The following is a 12563-nucleotide window of genomic DNA, read 5'->3' as shown; positions in this document are numbered from 1 at the left end:
CCTCTCATCTGGTGCCATATCTGGCATCCTTTTCTACTCCCCGGACCCCGAGACAGGGGCGAACATAGGCCTCTAGTGTTTCCATTGATGGGACCATGTCTTGGCCGGCGCGTCTTGGACGAGATTCTATCGACATTCGAACGTGTCAATTATATTAAACCACGATATCCTGAAATTGGATCCGACATGCTATGTTTTCGAGACGAGGTGATTTCTACAGGTTCCGGGCTCGAGGCTAGAGCACCGGGTTGCAATGTCTCCCGGAGCCCTATCCCGAGGTACCAGGGTACCGACGACTGACTACGCAGTGGCTCACCATGTATGATTGTTTAAAGTTGCGTATCATATGCAAGCCAGTAACTTGTACCCAGCCCCGGAACTATTACCAGCCAGTACCAACCAATTACCTTTGTGTAGAGCTGGTTTGCCAGGGAACTCCCGGATGTTGAAATTTCGCCCGTGGAATCATGATGTCATCACCCTACAAAAAAGCCATCGTCCCACTCAACCCGATGGCGTCAAGCGAAAGAATCTCAACTACCAGGCTGCCCTGGTGGTTCACTTAAGTCTCTTACATCTTGCTCCTTGCCAATCAGGCCATGGATACCCTCGCATAGGATAGATACCTGACATCGCGCAGCTGTTTCATCTATTCTTCAGCTGCAGTTTGGTACATCATTACCATCATCGATGTCGATCGTGCGGCCATTTGGTCATTCCACCCCAATGCCGCTCACGGGCGCGTCGTCGCAATTGGGATATCAGACGGGTGCTTCATGGACGCTCAGTACACAGCCTTCACCGCGCACCAGCGATACATCCTTTCGATCATCGAGAGGACGTGCTCTTCGATCTCGATCGCGGGGTCGTTGATCATTATCCTCACCTTTATCGGGTCGACCCGCTTTCGCAAACCCATTAATCGCTTGGTGTTTTTTGCCGCATGTGGGAATGTCATGTGTAATGTCGCCACGCTAGTGTCGGTGTCGGGCCTGGACAGCGGGTCACATAGCGGCCTCTGTCAATTCCAGGCCTTCTTTTTGCAATGGTGAGACTCGGCGCGAAGGAAACGGGGTTCAGGCATTCAGCTGACCGATCTCTCAGGTTTATGGCATCCGATGCGCTCTGGACGTTCGCTATGGCCTGTAATGTTTACCTTGCCCTTTTTCGAAAACATGACACGGAGCATCTACGGAACCTAGAATGGAGGTATATGCTGCTATGCTACGGAGTCCCATTCGTCCCTGCTTTGGTTCTGCTCTTCATAAAAAACGACAGCCAGGGAAAGGTCTATGGCAAAGCCACGGTGAGTCGCTCCGAAGACTCCTGTATCTACGGGTGGTGATTAATGATGGCAGCAATGGTGTTGGATCTCAACCGAATGGGATTACCTGCAGATCGGTGTCTTTTACGGGCCGATATGGTTGGTCATCGCAGTAAATTTCATCATATATACCCGCGTGGGTTGGTATATCTACCGCGGACGTCGCGAACTCAACCACTTTCGCAGTCCAGACACCGAGATGGGACCGGAGTTTTTCTCCTCGATGGATTCCGACAATCGCACGGTGCAAACCGAGACGACGGGCAGATCGTCAATGGAGAGGGTCAGCCTCGAGCACTCGGACATTCCCCATCCTGACTCGGCCGTGCGGGCGTATACTAAATACGCCCTGACGTTCTTCCTCGCGATGTTCATTACCTGGGTAAGCTTTCACCCCTATACACTAGGTAACTCAAGTATTGATGGACTCTCACCGTCTAGATCCCCTCCATCGCTAACCGGATCTACGCCTTGGCGACGCCGGCAAACCACTACATATTCGGACTGACCAGCGCCGCAAGCTTCGTGCTTCCGCTGCAGGGCTTCTGGAATTGTGTCATTTACATCGTTGTATCGTGGGATGCGATGTCGTCGGTGCTGAAAGATCTGCGCCATTTGTCATTTTCTAAATTGGGGAGTGTACCAATACCCAGCTTTCGGATAGGCTCAAATACAAGTGAGAAGGATTGACACGGGATGTGTTCGCTAGAATGCTGGGCAGTGCGTATTGGGGGATGTCTAGCGACGAGAAACTACGTTGTCCAGTCCACTTGGTTACGTTAGTTTATATCTTCCTCAGTAGATGAAGAAACATGACTGAGAGGCGAGGGTAACTGGGAGCTGGACGCATCTACAAGGTTCCAGCGGCAAGGCAAGAAATCCTGCCGTGATGGCCTTTGCATATAGCGATTGATATACATTGCTTGTATTCGACAGGGTAGTAGTCATATCGTAACTCATAAGATTCATCCATGAGCTTCGGAGCTCATCGCGTTAAAGAGATGGATGCACCCAGGACGCGTCTTCCTTGATCAAATCCGCCGCCTTCTCCGCAACAGCGTACACGGTTGATAAAATATTCCCACTCACATTGCCCGGAAACACGCTGGCATCGACTACGCGCAGTCCTGTCACGCCGCGCACCCGCAGGCGCTCATCCACGACCGACCCGATCGCACACGTACCACAAGGATGGTACTCGGTCATGCAAAAGTCGCGCACAGCTTCCGTGGCCCGGGAACGATCGCGAATGTCGCCAGTGGGGTGCGCTCGCCGCCGGATTTTATCTTTCAGTGCTGGAGATTGAGCGATCTCGTCGCAGAATCCGAGCCCCGCTGCCAGGATATCCACGTCCGCGGGATGACTGAGGTATGCCGGGTCGACGGCGGGATTCACGGTGGGGTCGCCGCTAGTGATGTGGACAGTACCCCGCGAGGCGGGATATTCGAGACAAGCCACGATTGTAAAGCCATCCGGGTCGGTTTCGGCGAGCGGTTTGGCGAATTTTCCCTGGTTGGCGACCACCTCGTCCACGTTCAGGGTGCCTTGAGAGAGGATGAACTGGATGTTCCCCGAGGTTGGACTCCGGAGCTGTCCGACGACCTGCTCGCGTTGCTTGCGCTGGAAGGGTGTTTGCGCCGGCGAGTCAAGGATCTTTTGGCACGTCCGCTCTAGCTCGGCCGGCGAGACTATCCTCGAGTAAGGGAGAAACCCCATTCCACTCGTGGCGGATGCCAGAAGCCCGGTGCTGTCCTTGGCGTACATGTCCACATGTTCTTGGAGAATGCTCGGGTGGCGGAGAGCATCCAACGACGTAATCCCCTCGTTCAATTCGTAGACTGCGGCCGTCAGAACGTGATCCTGGAGATTGGCGCCCACCCCTGGCAGCGGTACGGTGCATTTTACACCGGCATCTTGCAAGACGACTGGATCCCCAATCCCGGACAGTTCCAGGAGCTGAGGTGTCTTGTACACGCCGCAGCTAAGGATCACCTCTCTGGTGGCGCGAACTTCGCGAATCTTGTCCGAGTGCATGAATTGAACCCCACGGGCGGTGCGCCCCTCCATTAGGACCCTCAAAGCCAGGGCGTTGGTCAGCACCCTCAGGTTGGAGCGTGACGCGTTCGGGAGCAGATACGCGCTGGCAGCGTAGCTCCGGGTGCCTCTTACGTTCCGCCGATCTACCGTGGCCAGCGACGAGAAGAACCCGACGTGATCACCGCCCCAGGGATCGCTGGGGCTTCTGTCGATTCCCGACGCCTGTTGGCCGGCCTGGATGAAGTATCGTTCGAGGGGGTTCCGCCAGTTATTGAAGCTGGTCGCAATCGCCCCCGTCCGACCGTGACTGTGTGTCCGGAACTGGGTGAAGTCATCGTCTCCTGGGGGTCCGATTCTTGTGTCATCGAAGGTCTCGTGTCGCCGGAAGTAGGGTGCCATGGACGACCATGACCAGCCTTTGCCAAATGTCGACCAATCATCGTAGTCTTGTTTCGAGCCGCGGACATACATCATCTACACCAAGTGTTATATTAGATCCATCATCCTTAGCGAGGGCGACGTTGTGTAACCTACTCCGTTCATGGCGCTAGACCCTCCCAGCATTTTACCCCGAGTTTGTGCATGGACTTTGTATCGGTTCGCTCTCTACTGTCTCATTAGTTGTTTACGCAGGGCGCTATTGGATGGCAAATGCTCGTACCTGGGGCACGGTTTCCAACATCCAATCGTATTCCGGAATCCCCAACATCTGAGGGAAGAGAGCCGGAGTCTGTACAAGTTCATTGTGCGTCTGGTCGCTCCCAGCCTCAATCACACCAACCGTCACACTCGGGTTCTCACTTAGACGGGCGGCCACCGCAAGACCGGCTGTGCCCCCTCCAACGATGATATAGTCATAGGATACCTGCAGAAACTCGTTCAAAGAGCAAATGGCGCTCCCGGCGGATGGTGGCGTGGTCATGGCGGTTGGATTTTGAACATCGCGTCAGGGATGACCTTGGCGGACGAGTGGACTCATTGAGGTTTTATAATGTTTGTTAAGAACATGCACGATGGCTTGCGATGGCGTTCAATGACCATACCAGGACCTGGCGCAATCCGAGTAGCCACCCAATGGCTACACATTGCGCGGCGCAATACAGCGGGGAGAAAGGCGGATATTGTATGCGCCGATGGGGCTTGGCCGAATCTCGCCCAATGGCGGGCCTTTGCGCGCCCCACAAAATCGCCGATGGGAGAGGAGAATAACATGGCGGTTTCTTTGACATGCATACGGCATTATAGAGACCTCGGGCTGTTCCAGGCGCACTAATAAAATATGGGATTTCCCCCGTGGGCAAAGAAAACACGACTGCTTGACCGCTGTTGTCCGTCGCTCAAACAGCTCATTTTCCCCATCGATATATCCATCCTCCACCTTTTGACACTAGGCGGTTCACCAATGAGCGGGTGAAACCAAGTCATGGAAAGCTTTTTCAAACGGCTAAACTGCCAAGTATCCTCCTGGTAGGTCGGCAGTGCTCGCCTAACGCACCCCTCACGATGGCACCATTCGACCTAGCACTGGTGAGTGTGCCGGCAAATAGGATGTTGACGATACCTTGCCAGTCGCACTCCAACTACTCAGGCCCACAAAGGCATATCGCTAGCAAGGGAGTAAGGAGGTGTCGACACGCGGCGGATGAACATTCCGCGATTGACTCGGACGTTCGGCGAATGATTGGATGGCTGCGGGTCCCTGGCAGTTTAAAATACCCATTCTCGTTTCCTAGTGCGTTGACAGTTCTTGGGCGCCATTAAATGCATTCAAGTCAGATGGTGCGAGGAGCTCCTGGCGAAATTATTTGAACAAAGAAAATATGGGATTATATAAACATGATCGTCCGGGATGATCAGGCGGGTGACGTGAGAGAAAGTAGCCGACACTCATGGCACAGTTCGTCGCATCGCAGTATCCTTTTCCACTTGCGCCAAGTTCCGGTATCAACAATTCGGCCTTTACTACCGCAGTCGATGGTCGACCGCTGCCTTGCCAAATTCGAACCCTGTATCCACGACGTTGAAATCGCCGGTAGTGACCCGACACCATGTTCCACCAGAAGGGTCTGAAAGCCGCGCCAGAAGTGTTGCTATAAGGCTGGTTGCCAACAACATATGATCTCGTGAACCATCCTTGGTGAACCTATCTCACAAATCTGACACCTGAAACTGGAATTCCCCGCCCCACTTGTCTTGCGTCTCTTCTCAGGCCGCGGTTGTACTCGGACAGGCTACCAGCACAAGCGTCCGTGAACCTTTTTCGGCACAAAAGACACACCGAGGGTCCTGCGACTGGTGAACGGCTGCGACCCGTATAGGGGACCAAGACCGCCCACCCTCTTGTCGAATACCACATGCCCATATCTGACTGGACGCAGCACAGGAATGTACCGGGGAGCCTGAATCGAGTGCTCCTAAAAAGAGACCGCAGAGCAGCTCGGTTCTTCCCAGTCCGGTTCTTCTTAGTCCGGCAAGTTGTATCAACAGCTGCACCCAAGAACGAGACGATACAATCTCAAGCCGATCTGAAACGCCACGTTCATATTACACCCTGGAGTGCGTCGACTTCCAGGTGAATGGGCCCAATGTGGTTATCGCAGTAGCGCTTTGATGGCTCCGAAATGGGTAGCCTTTGCTGAGTTCACTCTCACGGGACATTCCCACATGGCTGTGCTATTGATTCACCAATACCGAGCGTTCCGGGATCAGCTGGCGAAGTTGGACAAGCCCTCGGGCTGGAGCAAGTAATCAAATGGCTCCGGGACATTCCCCGAGCGATTGTCTCGCAGCGAAGCAAACTGCGCGTTCTCTCGTCGGGAGTGTAGCATGTTCAGTAATAATTCACGCGTTCGTTTGATATCCCCCCAGTGGGATCGTTCCCACATTATATCGAGTCGGCCCAACAAGAAGAGCATCTCTGTTTCGCGCTGCACGGCGCAACTGACAATAGCAAATGGCCACAAGTAGTGCTGGTTCCAGAATATCCCGTGTACGTCTGATTGCAAAATGCTCATGATTTGCTTCACACGAGCCTGGACACGGGAATCCGCTGCCTTGATACGGGGCTGCGTCACCTTCAGAAGCAAGATATCGGCTGCCATCGCATAGAGTACAGCTGCTTTCCGGATGTCGCTGATATCGTTGGCAGTAACATTGTGGCCCGGGACAACATGGACAAGTGGCTGAAGCCATACGTTCAGCTGCTTCTGCAGGTCCGACGCTACCAGGCGATCGTTTTCGGACAATGGCGTGCGACGAGCCAACCGCGAGATTTCCAGAATCTGTCGGCACAGCGACGGGGGCATGGCAAATAACGAGTCGGACTCTGGCTCGAAGTACTGCTGCACCTGCTCCCACGTTGCGTCTCCGGGAAGCCATCCTATGTCGGGGCTCAGGAAGGCCATGGTGGCCGCATGATACAGCAGGGCTGCAGCACACATCCGTTGGAGTGGAGTGATGAGCGATGAGTCGTGCGGCGTCCCGGAGGTATCCCTCACTTTCAAAGCCATGACACGCGATGCACCCAGCACATGCGACATGGCTCCACAGGTAGGGCCTGACTGGGCGCGCTAATTGAGTTGAGTTGGGTTAGCACTCGAGCAGCGTCGGTTGGGGGATGTCTCACGAACCTCGAATATACACAACGACAGCGTTTGGATATAGAACCAGTCCTCCGTGCCATGAACCGCCGATTGCTGGATCATCTTACGGGTCGCGCACAACGCGCCGGAATAGTATCCCAGGGCGTCACGCGGCGGGGGTTGTTCACTGCTCGACCGAAACAGCGCGGCACACGCCAGAAAGGAGTCTCGCACGCACGGGAACTGGACCCCTAGTTTGAGCATATCGGTTGCCCCGGTTGCGGGTGATCCTGGCATCATCAATTGCGGCAATATCGACCCGGCGAAATATTGAAAGAGGGAATCTCGAGGGGTGTTTTCCAGGGCCGAGAATCGAGGAGACAACGACGGAGTCTTCGGAGGCGATTTCACCAGTGCTTTGCCATCACTTCCCTTACGGTCCTTCCCTGATTCGACCCCGGATTGCCAAATACACGTCAGGCCATTGCGACGACAGGCTCGACATACCGAACCCTCCTCGTCACATTTCTTCCGTCTCATACGACCTGGGAGATTGAAAAACGTTAACGTCCACGACACTCAATGATCGCAGTCAGGCCAAACGGGGGTACATACACGTCAAACATCCTGACTTCGTCCTCCACCTTGCCGGCATCTTCTCCGCAGAATTGGGGGCTATCGGTGAGGTTTCTCCCGTATGGACGAGGGGATGTGCGGAGAAGTCAACGGCGGTACTTCTGGGCGACGGGAATCCGCGCTAGTCCTGCGCGGGTCGGGCCCGGATGACTCAGCTTTTGGATCATAACATGACGTCACCATCTGTCGTTCTGCGATCAATGGAGGAGTACAGGAGGTCAGAACAGGTAGGGAGACCATACCGTAGGGTAGAGAAAGGTCCCATTGGCCGTGGAATGGGTATGCGCGTCGGGTTGGCTCAGGAGATATCGTCCCAAACGGGGAGAAGCGGACACTGTGTGTCTCCTGCCAGGTACAATATATATATACACTACTTTTAGTCGGAGATCGTTGCAGCTAGGCCCTACCAACGAGCACTAGGAATATCACGTTGGTGACCCACTTGGGCAAAATAACGATGGAATCCTTCTAGATATTTCACATTCCCTATGCTTAAGCCGTCGTCTCGGGCGGTACGACTAAGAACCCAGGGAAGACAAATGTGGGAGCCATCATGAGGTGGCCATCCAACCGGGTTTCGAACAATAGCCCTCGCTAGATCTCTGCGGCTTCAAACTGATGTCGATGTGCAGTAGCTGTTTCCGGCAGATCCGCGCCGAAGTATGCCATATGAACGGCCGCAAAATGAAGGGTTGTAAGCCGGGGGAGGGCACCCAGGAAGCGCCTCAAGACATCTAGGGGGTTCGATATCCCAGATTCTTCACGAGAGCCCAGTGAGCCATGGGAAACCAGTTTGGACAGGGACTCGAGGCTCGATTCGGAGAGGTCGGTGGTCTGATGACGCAGCCGCCCAATGGATCGGAGTCCGTTACAGCTCTGACTGAGTGCCCTGAAAACGAGTCGGAGGGATTTGACGCTCTGGAGATCTAGAAACCCTAGGACGATTTCGACCACGTTTAGGGGTAGGCTGTCAAGCCTCATATGGATCAGCGCCGGCATTCCGGTCCCTTCACTAGACGGGCTAGCGCTGAAATGTTCTCGTCATGGGAGATTCTGACTTTACAGCCCATGGTCATCCGAGTCAGCCTTGCCGACTAAAGACAATCCTGCTATGAATCAATCGTACAACCGGCCAGGTACATAACCGTTGTGTTATGCTCAGCTGAGTCACCAGTGCATCTCTCACGTGCCGATATGAGGCAGCACGTGCACGCGGGCCGTGACGGACCGGACGGATTTCCCCCGCGGGGATTCCTTTGCCGTCTTCGCCATTCGTTCCCTATCTCGATCCTCACGCTACATCCATGGAGCATTGATTGAGTCATATCCACAGATGGATAGGTGTAACCCTCGGCCCGTGGACGGCTTTGATTGATCATCTTGGATGAGGAGTTGTGGTCGCTCAACGACTATATAATGCCGGAACAGCATGCAGTCTGGAAGGATGCCTAGAAAGATCTCTGCAATATCGGCTTTATTGGGTCGCGTCCCAAATTCTTACCATGGATAAATCCGAGCGCATAGTCATTATCGGCGCAGGCGTCTTTGGCTTGTCGACGGCGTTCCACCTGGCCGAGCAAGGGTATCGCTCTGTCACGGTCCTCGACCGCTCGATGCCCCCTGTGCCCGACGGCTCCAGCAACGACATATCGCGCGTCATTCGGTTTGACTATGGGGATGAGGTGTATGCGCGGATTGGAAAAGAAGCTTTCGATCTGTGGAAGACCCCCGATTTTAAAGAAGCCTTCCACCAGACACCGTGTCTATGGGTGTGCCAGGATGACACCCCCGAGCAGCCCGTGCAGCCCAACGCGCGCGAGTACAGCCGCAAAACCAAAGACGTTCTGACTGCGATGGGTCAGGAATGGCAAGCTGTCACCACCGCCCAGCAGGCCAAAGCCCGGTTCCCCGAACTGTCCGGGCCATTGGGGCCTGGCTTCGACGCCTTCTATAACACCGAGGCGGGATGGGCGGATGCCGGGATGGGAGTCGCCCGCATGGCTGCACGATGTATATCGGCGGGTGTCTCCTTCCAGACGGGGCCCAACGGTCAGGTAACGGACTTTGAGAAGGCTGTCGACGGGACGGTCACGGCCGTGCGCACCGCCAACGGCAGCCGCGTGGAGGGCGATCGGTTCATTGCAGCGACTGGGGCGTGGACAGCAGGCCTGATCCCAGCGTGGAACTCGATGGTCGCGGCGGCCCAGATTGTGGGATACCTGCGGCTCACCCCGGAGGAGATGGTGCAGCTAAAGGACATGCCGATCTACTTCAACTTCTCGACGGGCTTCTTCTGCTTCCCGCCGCATGATGGCTCGGGGTATCTCAAGGTCGCCTGCCACAGCTACGGCTACACCGTGTCTTCTCCCTCCGTATCGTCTCAGATCGTTTCCTCCCCTCCTGGAGGCTCCGTGTCCTCCCGTGCCGACTTCATCCCCGTCGAGGGTACGGAGCGACTGCTGGCGGGCGTGCGGGAGATCCTGCCCCAGCTGGCCCCACGGGGATTTGAACGGGTCGGACTATGCTGGTACAACGACACCGAGATGGGAGATTTCATCTTCGACTACCACCCGGAACATCGGAACCTGTTCATCGCGACCGGTGGGAGTGGCCAGTATGCTACCCTTTTGCCCCCCCTCATATCCCCCACACCCTGTCGCTAACCACGTTTCCTTTCCACAGTGCCTACAAGTTCCTCCCCGTCATCGGTAAATACATCGTCGGAAGCCTCCAACGCAGCCTGCCGCGCGACCTTCTTGAGAAATGGAAGTTTCCAACCCAGTTCCGGGGTGCGGCCAAAGGCGAGCTTTTCAAGGGCGATGGGAGTCGGGGTGGGCCTGAACGAAGGGAATTGACAGATGAGGAGAAGCATCGATACCAATCTGCTTTGCTGGCGGCTTCGATGCGACAGAGCAAGCTTTAAGGACGGATTTCAGTGGGACGGTGACCGAATGGACGGACTTTTACAGGTTTAAACTATTAGATAGTTCCCGTTCTTACGGGACGTGATAGTCCGAGTAACCCAATGCATGATTTATGACAACGTTCATGTACCTTAAAGTGACCCCCCAGCTGGAGTAACCCAACAGGAACATAAACAAAACCCCCCCCCCCCCCTACTCCTAGATGAAGAGAAAAGAAAATATCAGAGCTGCTCATACCCCCCCAACATCAACCAATCCGGAATATCCGGAATGCCCGCCTCAAGTCCATCATTCGCATTCCGGTGAGCGAACGGCCACCCCGGCACGGTCATCCCATCCGGATCAAGCCCGTAGAGCGTCGGCATGTCCTGCGACGACAGCGGAGGCAAAGTCGCACGGTGGTCCGCAGGTCGGACGTGGACGGTGTCGTCGGACGGCGTGGGCGTCACGGGCGCTTCAGAGAGCAGCTGTCGCGCAGGAGGGTTCGGCGGGAGGGCCAGGTCGCCGAGGGGCGTCGTGTCCGTCGGGGGTACGCACGAACTGAGGTCCAGAATGTCCCACATGAGAGACTCGTCGTCGGGGGACATGTGGGGGATGTTAGACGGGGTAGGCATGCGCGACAGGGCGCCTGAGTAGCGGTCTTGCGTGTAGTACAGGGAGCCGTAATTCTTGTGGCGAGTGGCTAGCTCGTTGACGCGGTTGGCCTGCAATATCAATGAGGGGTGGATTCCAGGAATTAGGGAGGGGAACGTACCAGCACGCCCATGTTGTCGTAGTGAGCGGATAGGCCATTGATGAACTGCACCAAAGTGCGAAAGTCCTTATTCACCAAGCTGGCGACCTGCTGGTTCCGACTGCTGGTGTGCTCGAGCTGGATGGTCGCCGCGATAGCGGCAAGATAGCCCAAGAAGGGGTCGTAGAGACAGAACCCCACCTCGGACATCTCGCGGACGAAGCGGGCGATCCACCGCGAATGGAGCAGCGAGCTCTCGTAGGACTTCTGCAGAAAGGTGTTGGGGATGTTGCCGTCCATCTGGCGCAGCTTGACCATGATGACGAACGGGTGGTGCAGGAAAGCCTGGACGGAATGGAACAGGAACTGGACGTACAGCCACGTCGCCAGATATCCCCGGGCCTGGGGCTCCTCGCGCGCTCGTCGCTGAAAGTCCACCTGGATGTAGCGGTGGGCGTCGGCGAAATGGGTCTCGAACTGCAACCAGTCGGACTCGAGACGGGCCATGGCGGACCCGGCCTGCCAGGGGGGCAGGGCGTTCTTATCCGACGGCGCGAATACGTACTCGGTCGTCTTGCCCCAGATAGAATAGAGACGGATGAGGCAGGCGAGGACGCCGTGGTCGACCTTCTCTCCCTGCTTACTGGGGCCGTCCAGCAATCTGCCGCGGATGGGCGAGTGTGGGTCGCGATGGGCGGCGGTCGGGTCAGGCGACGGGAAGGGAAGTGTGAAGTGCTTGTCGGACAGGCAGAGAGAGTAATTGCGCGAGGCGTTGTAGCTGCGGTCCAGCATGAAAAAGGCCCAGGTGAGACGGATGCGCTCCTCCGATGCGGGGGTGTTCAAGCAATGCGCGTAGCGGTCTTTATTCAGCCCGGCGGACTGGAGGGTTCGTATGGCTATGGCCACGGCCGGATACGCGCGGTGCAGGCGCCCGTCCGCGAAATCGACCTGCGCCATGAGGAAGGTGCCCTGCATGACGGACATCCCAACATTTCCACTGCGGTGGTGGTGAGATAGGATCTCCCAGGCTTTCTCGGTGCAATACTCCGCGGGAGCCCTGCTCGTTCCTAGAGGGAGAGGAGAGCATCCGGACAGGCGGGATGTCAGCGCGACCAACGGGTATGCGATCTCCGCAGGGAGCAACCTCCCGTGGGTGACAAGCCAGTCACGGGAGAAGAGACAGTACGGCTGATCGTGGAAGTAAGTCAGATATACGTCGATTTCCGCTTTGACGAAATCCGGTGGGAGAGACGACATGGAGAGCTCATCGGCTTCTTCCGGGCTCCCCGACGATCTGGGAATGCTATTACTCCTCTCACTGTGCCCCG

The 12563-nt window shown here is 55.9% G+C and overlaps 6 protein-coding genes across 6 annotated transcripts; 2 read left to right on the top strand and 4 right to left on the bottom strand.

Moving 5' to 3' along the window:
* Positions 1-527: 527 nt before the first annotated feature.
* On the top strand, positions 528-2374 carry P168DRAFT_258682 (family A G protein-coupled receptor-like protein). The gene is made up of 4 exons (XM_024834608.1): positions 528-1048; positions 1105-1306; positions 1359-1706; positions 1766-2374. The coding sequence occupies exons 1-4, from the start codon at positions 777-779 to the stop codon at positions 2012-2014; spliced, it is 1071 nt and encodes a 356-aa protein (XP_024690421.1). The 5' UTR covers positions 528-776; the 3' UTR covers positions 2015-2374.
* On the bottom strand, positions 2318-4283 carry P168DRAFT_274505 (GMC family oxidoreductase; the record flags this gene model as incomplete). The annotated part of the gene is made up of 3 exons (XM_024835433.1): positions 2318-3835; positions 3896-3967; positions 4023-4283. The coding sequence occupies 3 exons, from the start codon at positions 4281-4283 to the stop codon at positions 2318-2320; spliced, it is 1851 nt and encodes a 616-aa protein (XP_024690420.1).
* Positions 4284-5738: 1455 nt separating this feature from the next.
* On the bottom strand, positions 5739-7884 carry P168DRAFT_56864 (Zn(II)2Cys6 transcription factor). The gene is made up of 3 exons (XM_024842012.1): positions 7558-7884; positions 6991-7487; positions 5739-6930 (listed from the first exon to the last, which is right to left on the bottom strand). Exons 1-3 carry the CDS (start codon positions 7595-7597, stop codon positions 6067-6069), a joined length of 1401 nt encoding a protein of 466 aa, XP_024690419.1. The 5' UTR covers positions 7598-7884; the 3' UTR covers positions 5739-6066.
* Positions 7885-7996: 112 nt separating this feature from the next.
* On the bottom strand, positions 7997-8656 carry P168DRAFT_329730 (uncharacterized protein). Its single transcript, XM_024841500.1, has one exon. It carries the CDS (start codon positions 8575-8577, stop codon positions 8173-8175), a length of 405 nt encoding a protein of 134 aa, XP_024690418.1. The 5' UTR covers positions 8578-8656; the 3' UTR covers positions 7997-8172.
* A 424-nt stretch (positions 8657-9080) lies between these two features.
* Positions 9081-10501, top strand: P168DRAFT_242164 (NAD(P)/FAD-dependent oxidoreductase; the record flags this gene model as incomplete). The annotated part of the gene is made up of 2 exons (XM_024833789.1): positions 9081-10192; positions 10261-10501. 2 exons carry the CDS (start codon positions 9081-9083, stop codon positions 10499-10501), a joined length of 1353 nt encoding a protein of 450 aa, XP_024690417.1.
* Positions 10502-10723: 222 nt separating this feature from the next.
* On the bottom strand, positions 10724-12492 carry P168DRAFT_241590 (fungal specific transcription factor domain-containing protein; the record flags this gene model as incomplete). Its single annotated transcript, XM_024833763.1, has 2 exons — positions 10724-11206; positions 11257-12492. 2 exons carry the CDS (start codon positions 12490-12492, stop codon positions 10724-10726), a joined length of 1719 nt encoding a protein of 572 aa, XP_024690416.1.
* Between the last annotated feature and the right edge of the window lie 71 nt (positions 12493-12563).

The sequence above is a fragment of the Aspergillus campestris genome (genome assembly GCF_002847485.1).
Source record: "Aspergillus campestris IBT 28561 chromosome Unknown P168scaffold_11, whole genome shotgun sequence".
Lineage (NCBI taxonomy): Eukaryota > Fungi > Ascomycota > Eurotiomycetes > Eurotiales > Aspergillaceae > Aspergillus > Aspergillus campestris.
The sequence above is the reverse complement of the archived record's forward strand: the minus strand, read 5'-3'. Positions and strand labels throughout refer to the sequence as shown.

Coding starts and splice junctions, on each gene's coding strand:
- P168DRAFT_258682 (XM_024834608.1), top strand. CDS start 777: ATGGACGCTCAGTACACAGCCTTCACCGCGCACCAGCGATACATCCTT. Junction 1,049..1,104: donor CAGGCCTTCTTTTTGCAATG/GTGAGACTCGGC, acceptor CCGATCTCTCAG/GTTTATGGCATCCGATGCGC. Junction 1,707..1,765: donor TCGCGATGTTCATTACCTGG/GTAAGCTTTCAC, acceptor CTCACCGTCTAG/ATCCCCTCCATCGCTAACCG.
- P168DRAFT_56864 (XM_024842012.1), bottom strand. CDS start 7,597: ATGCCGGCAAGGTGGAGGACGAAGTCAGGATGTTTGACGT. Junction 7,488..7,557: donor GAAGTCAGGATGTTTGACGT/GTATGTACCCCC, acceptor TCAATCTCCCAG/GTCGTATGAGACGGAAGAAA. Junction 6,931..6,990: donor TGTCGTTGTGTATATTCGAG/GTTCGTGAGACA, acceptor CAACTCAATTAG/CGCGCCCAGTCAGGCCCTAC.
- P168DRAFT_329730 (XM_024841500.1), bottom strand. CDS start 8,577: ATGCCGGCGCTGATCCATATGAGGCTTGACAGCCTACCCCTAAACGTG.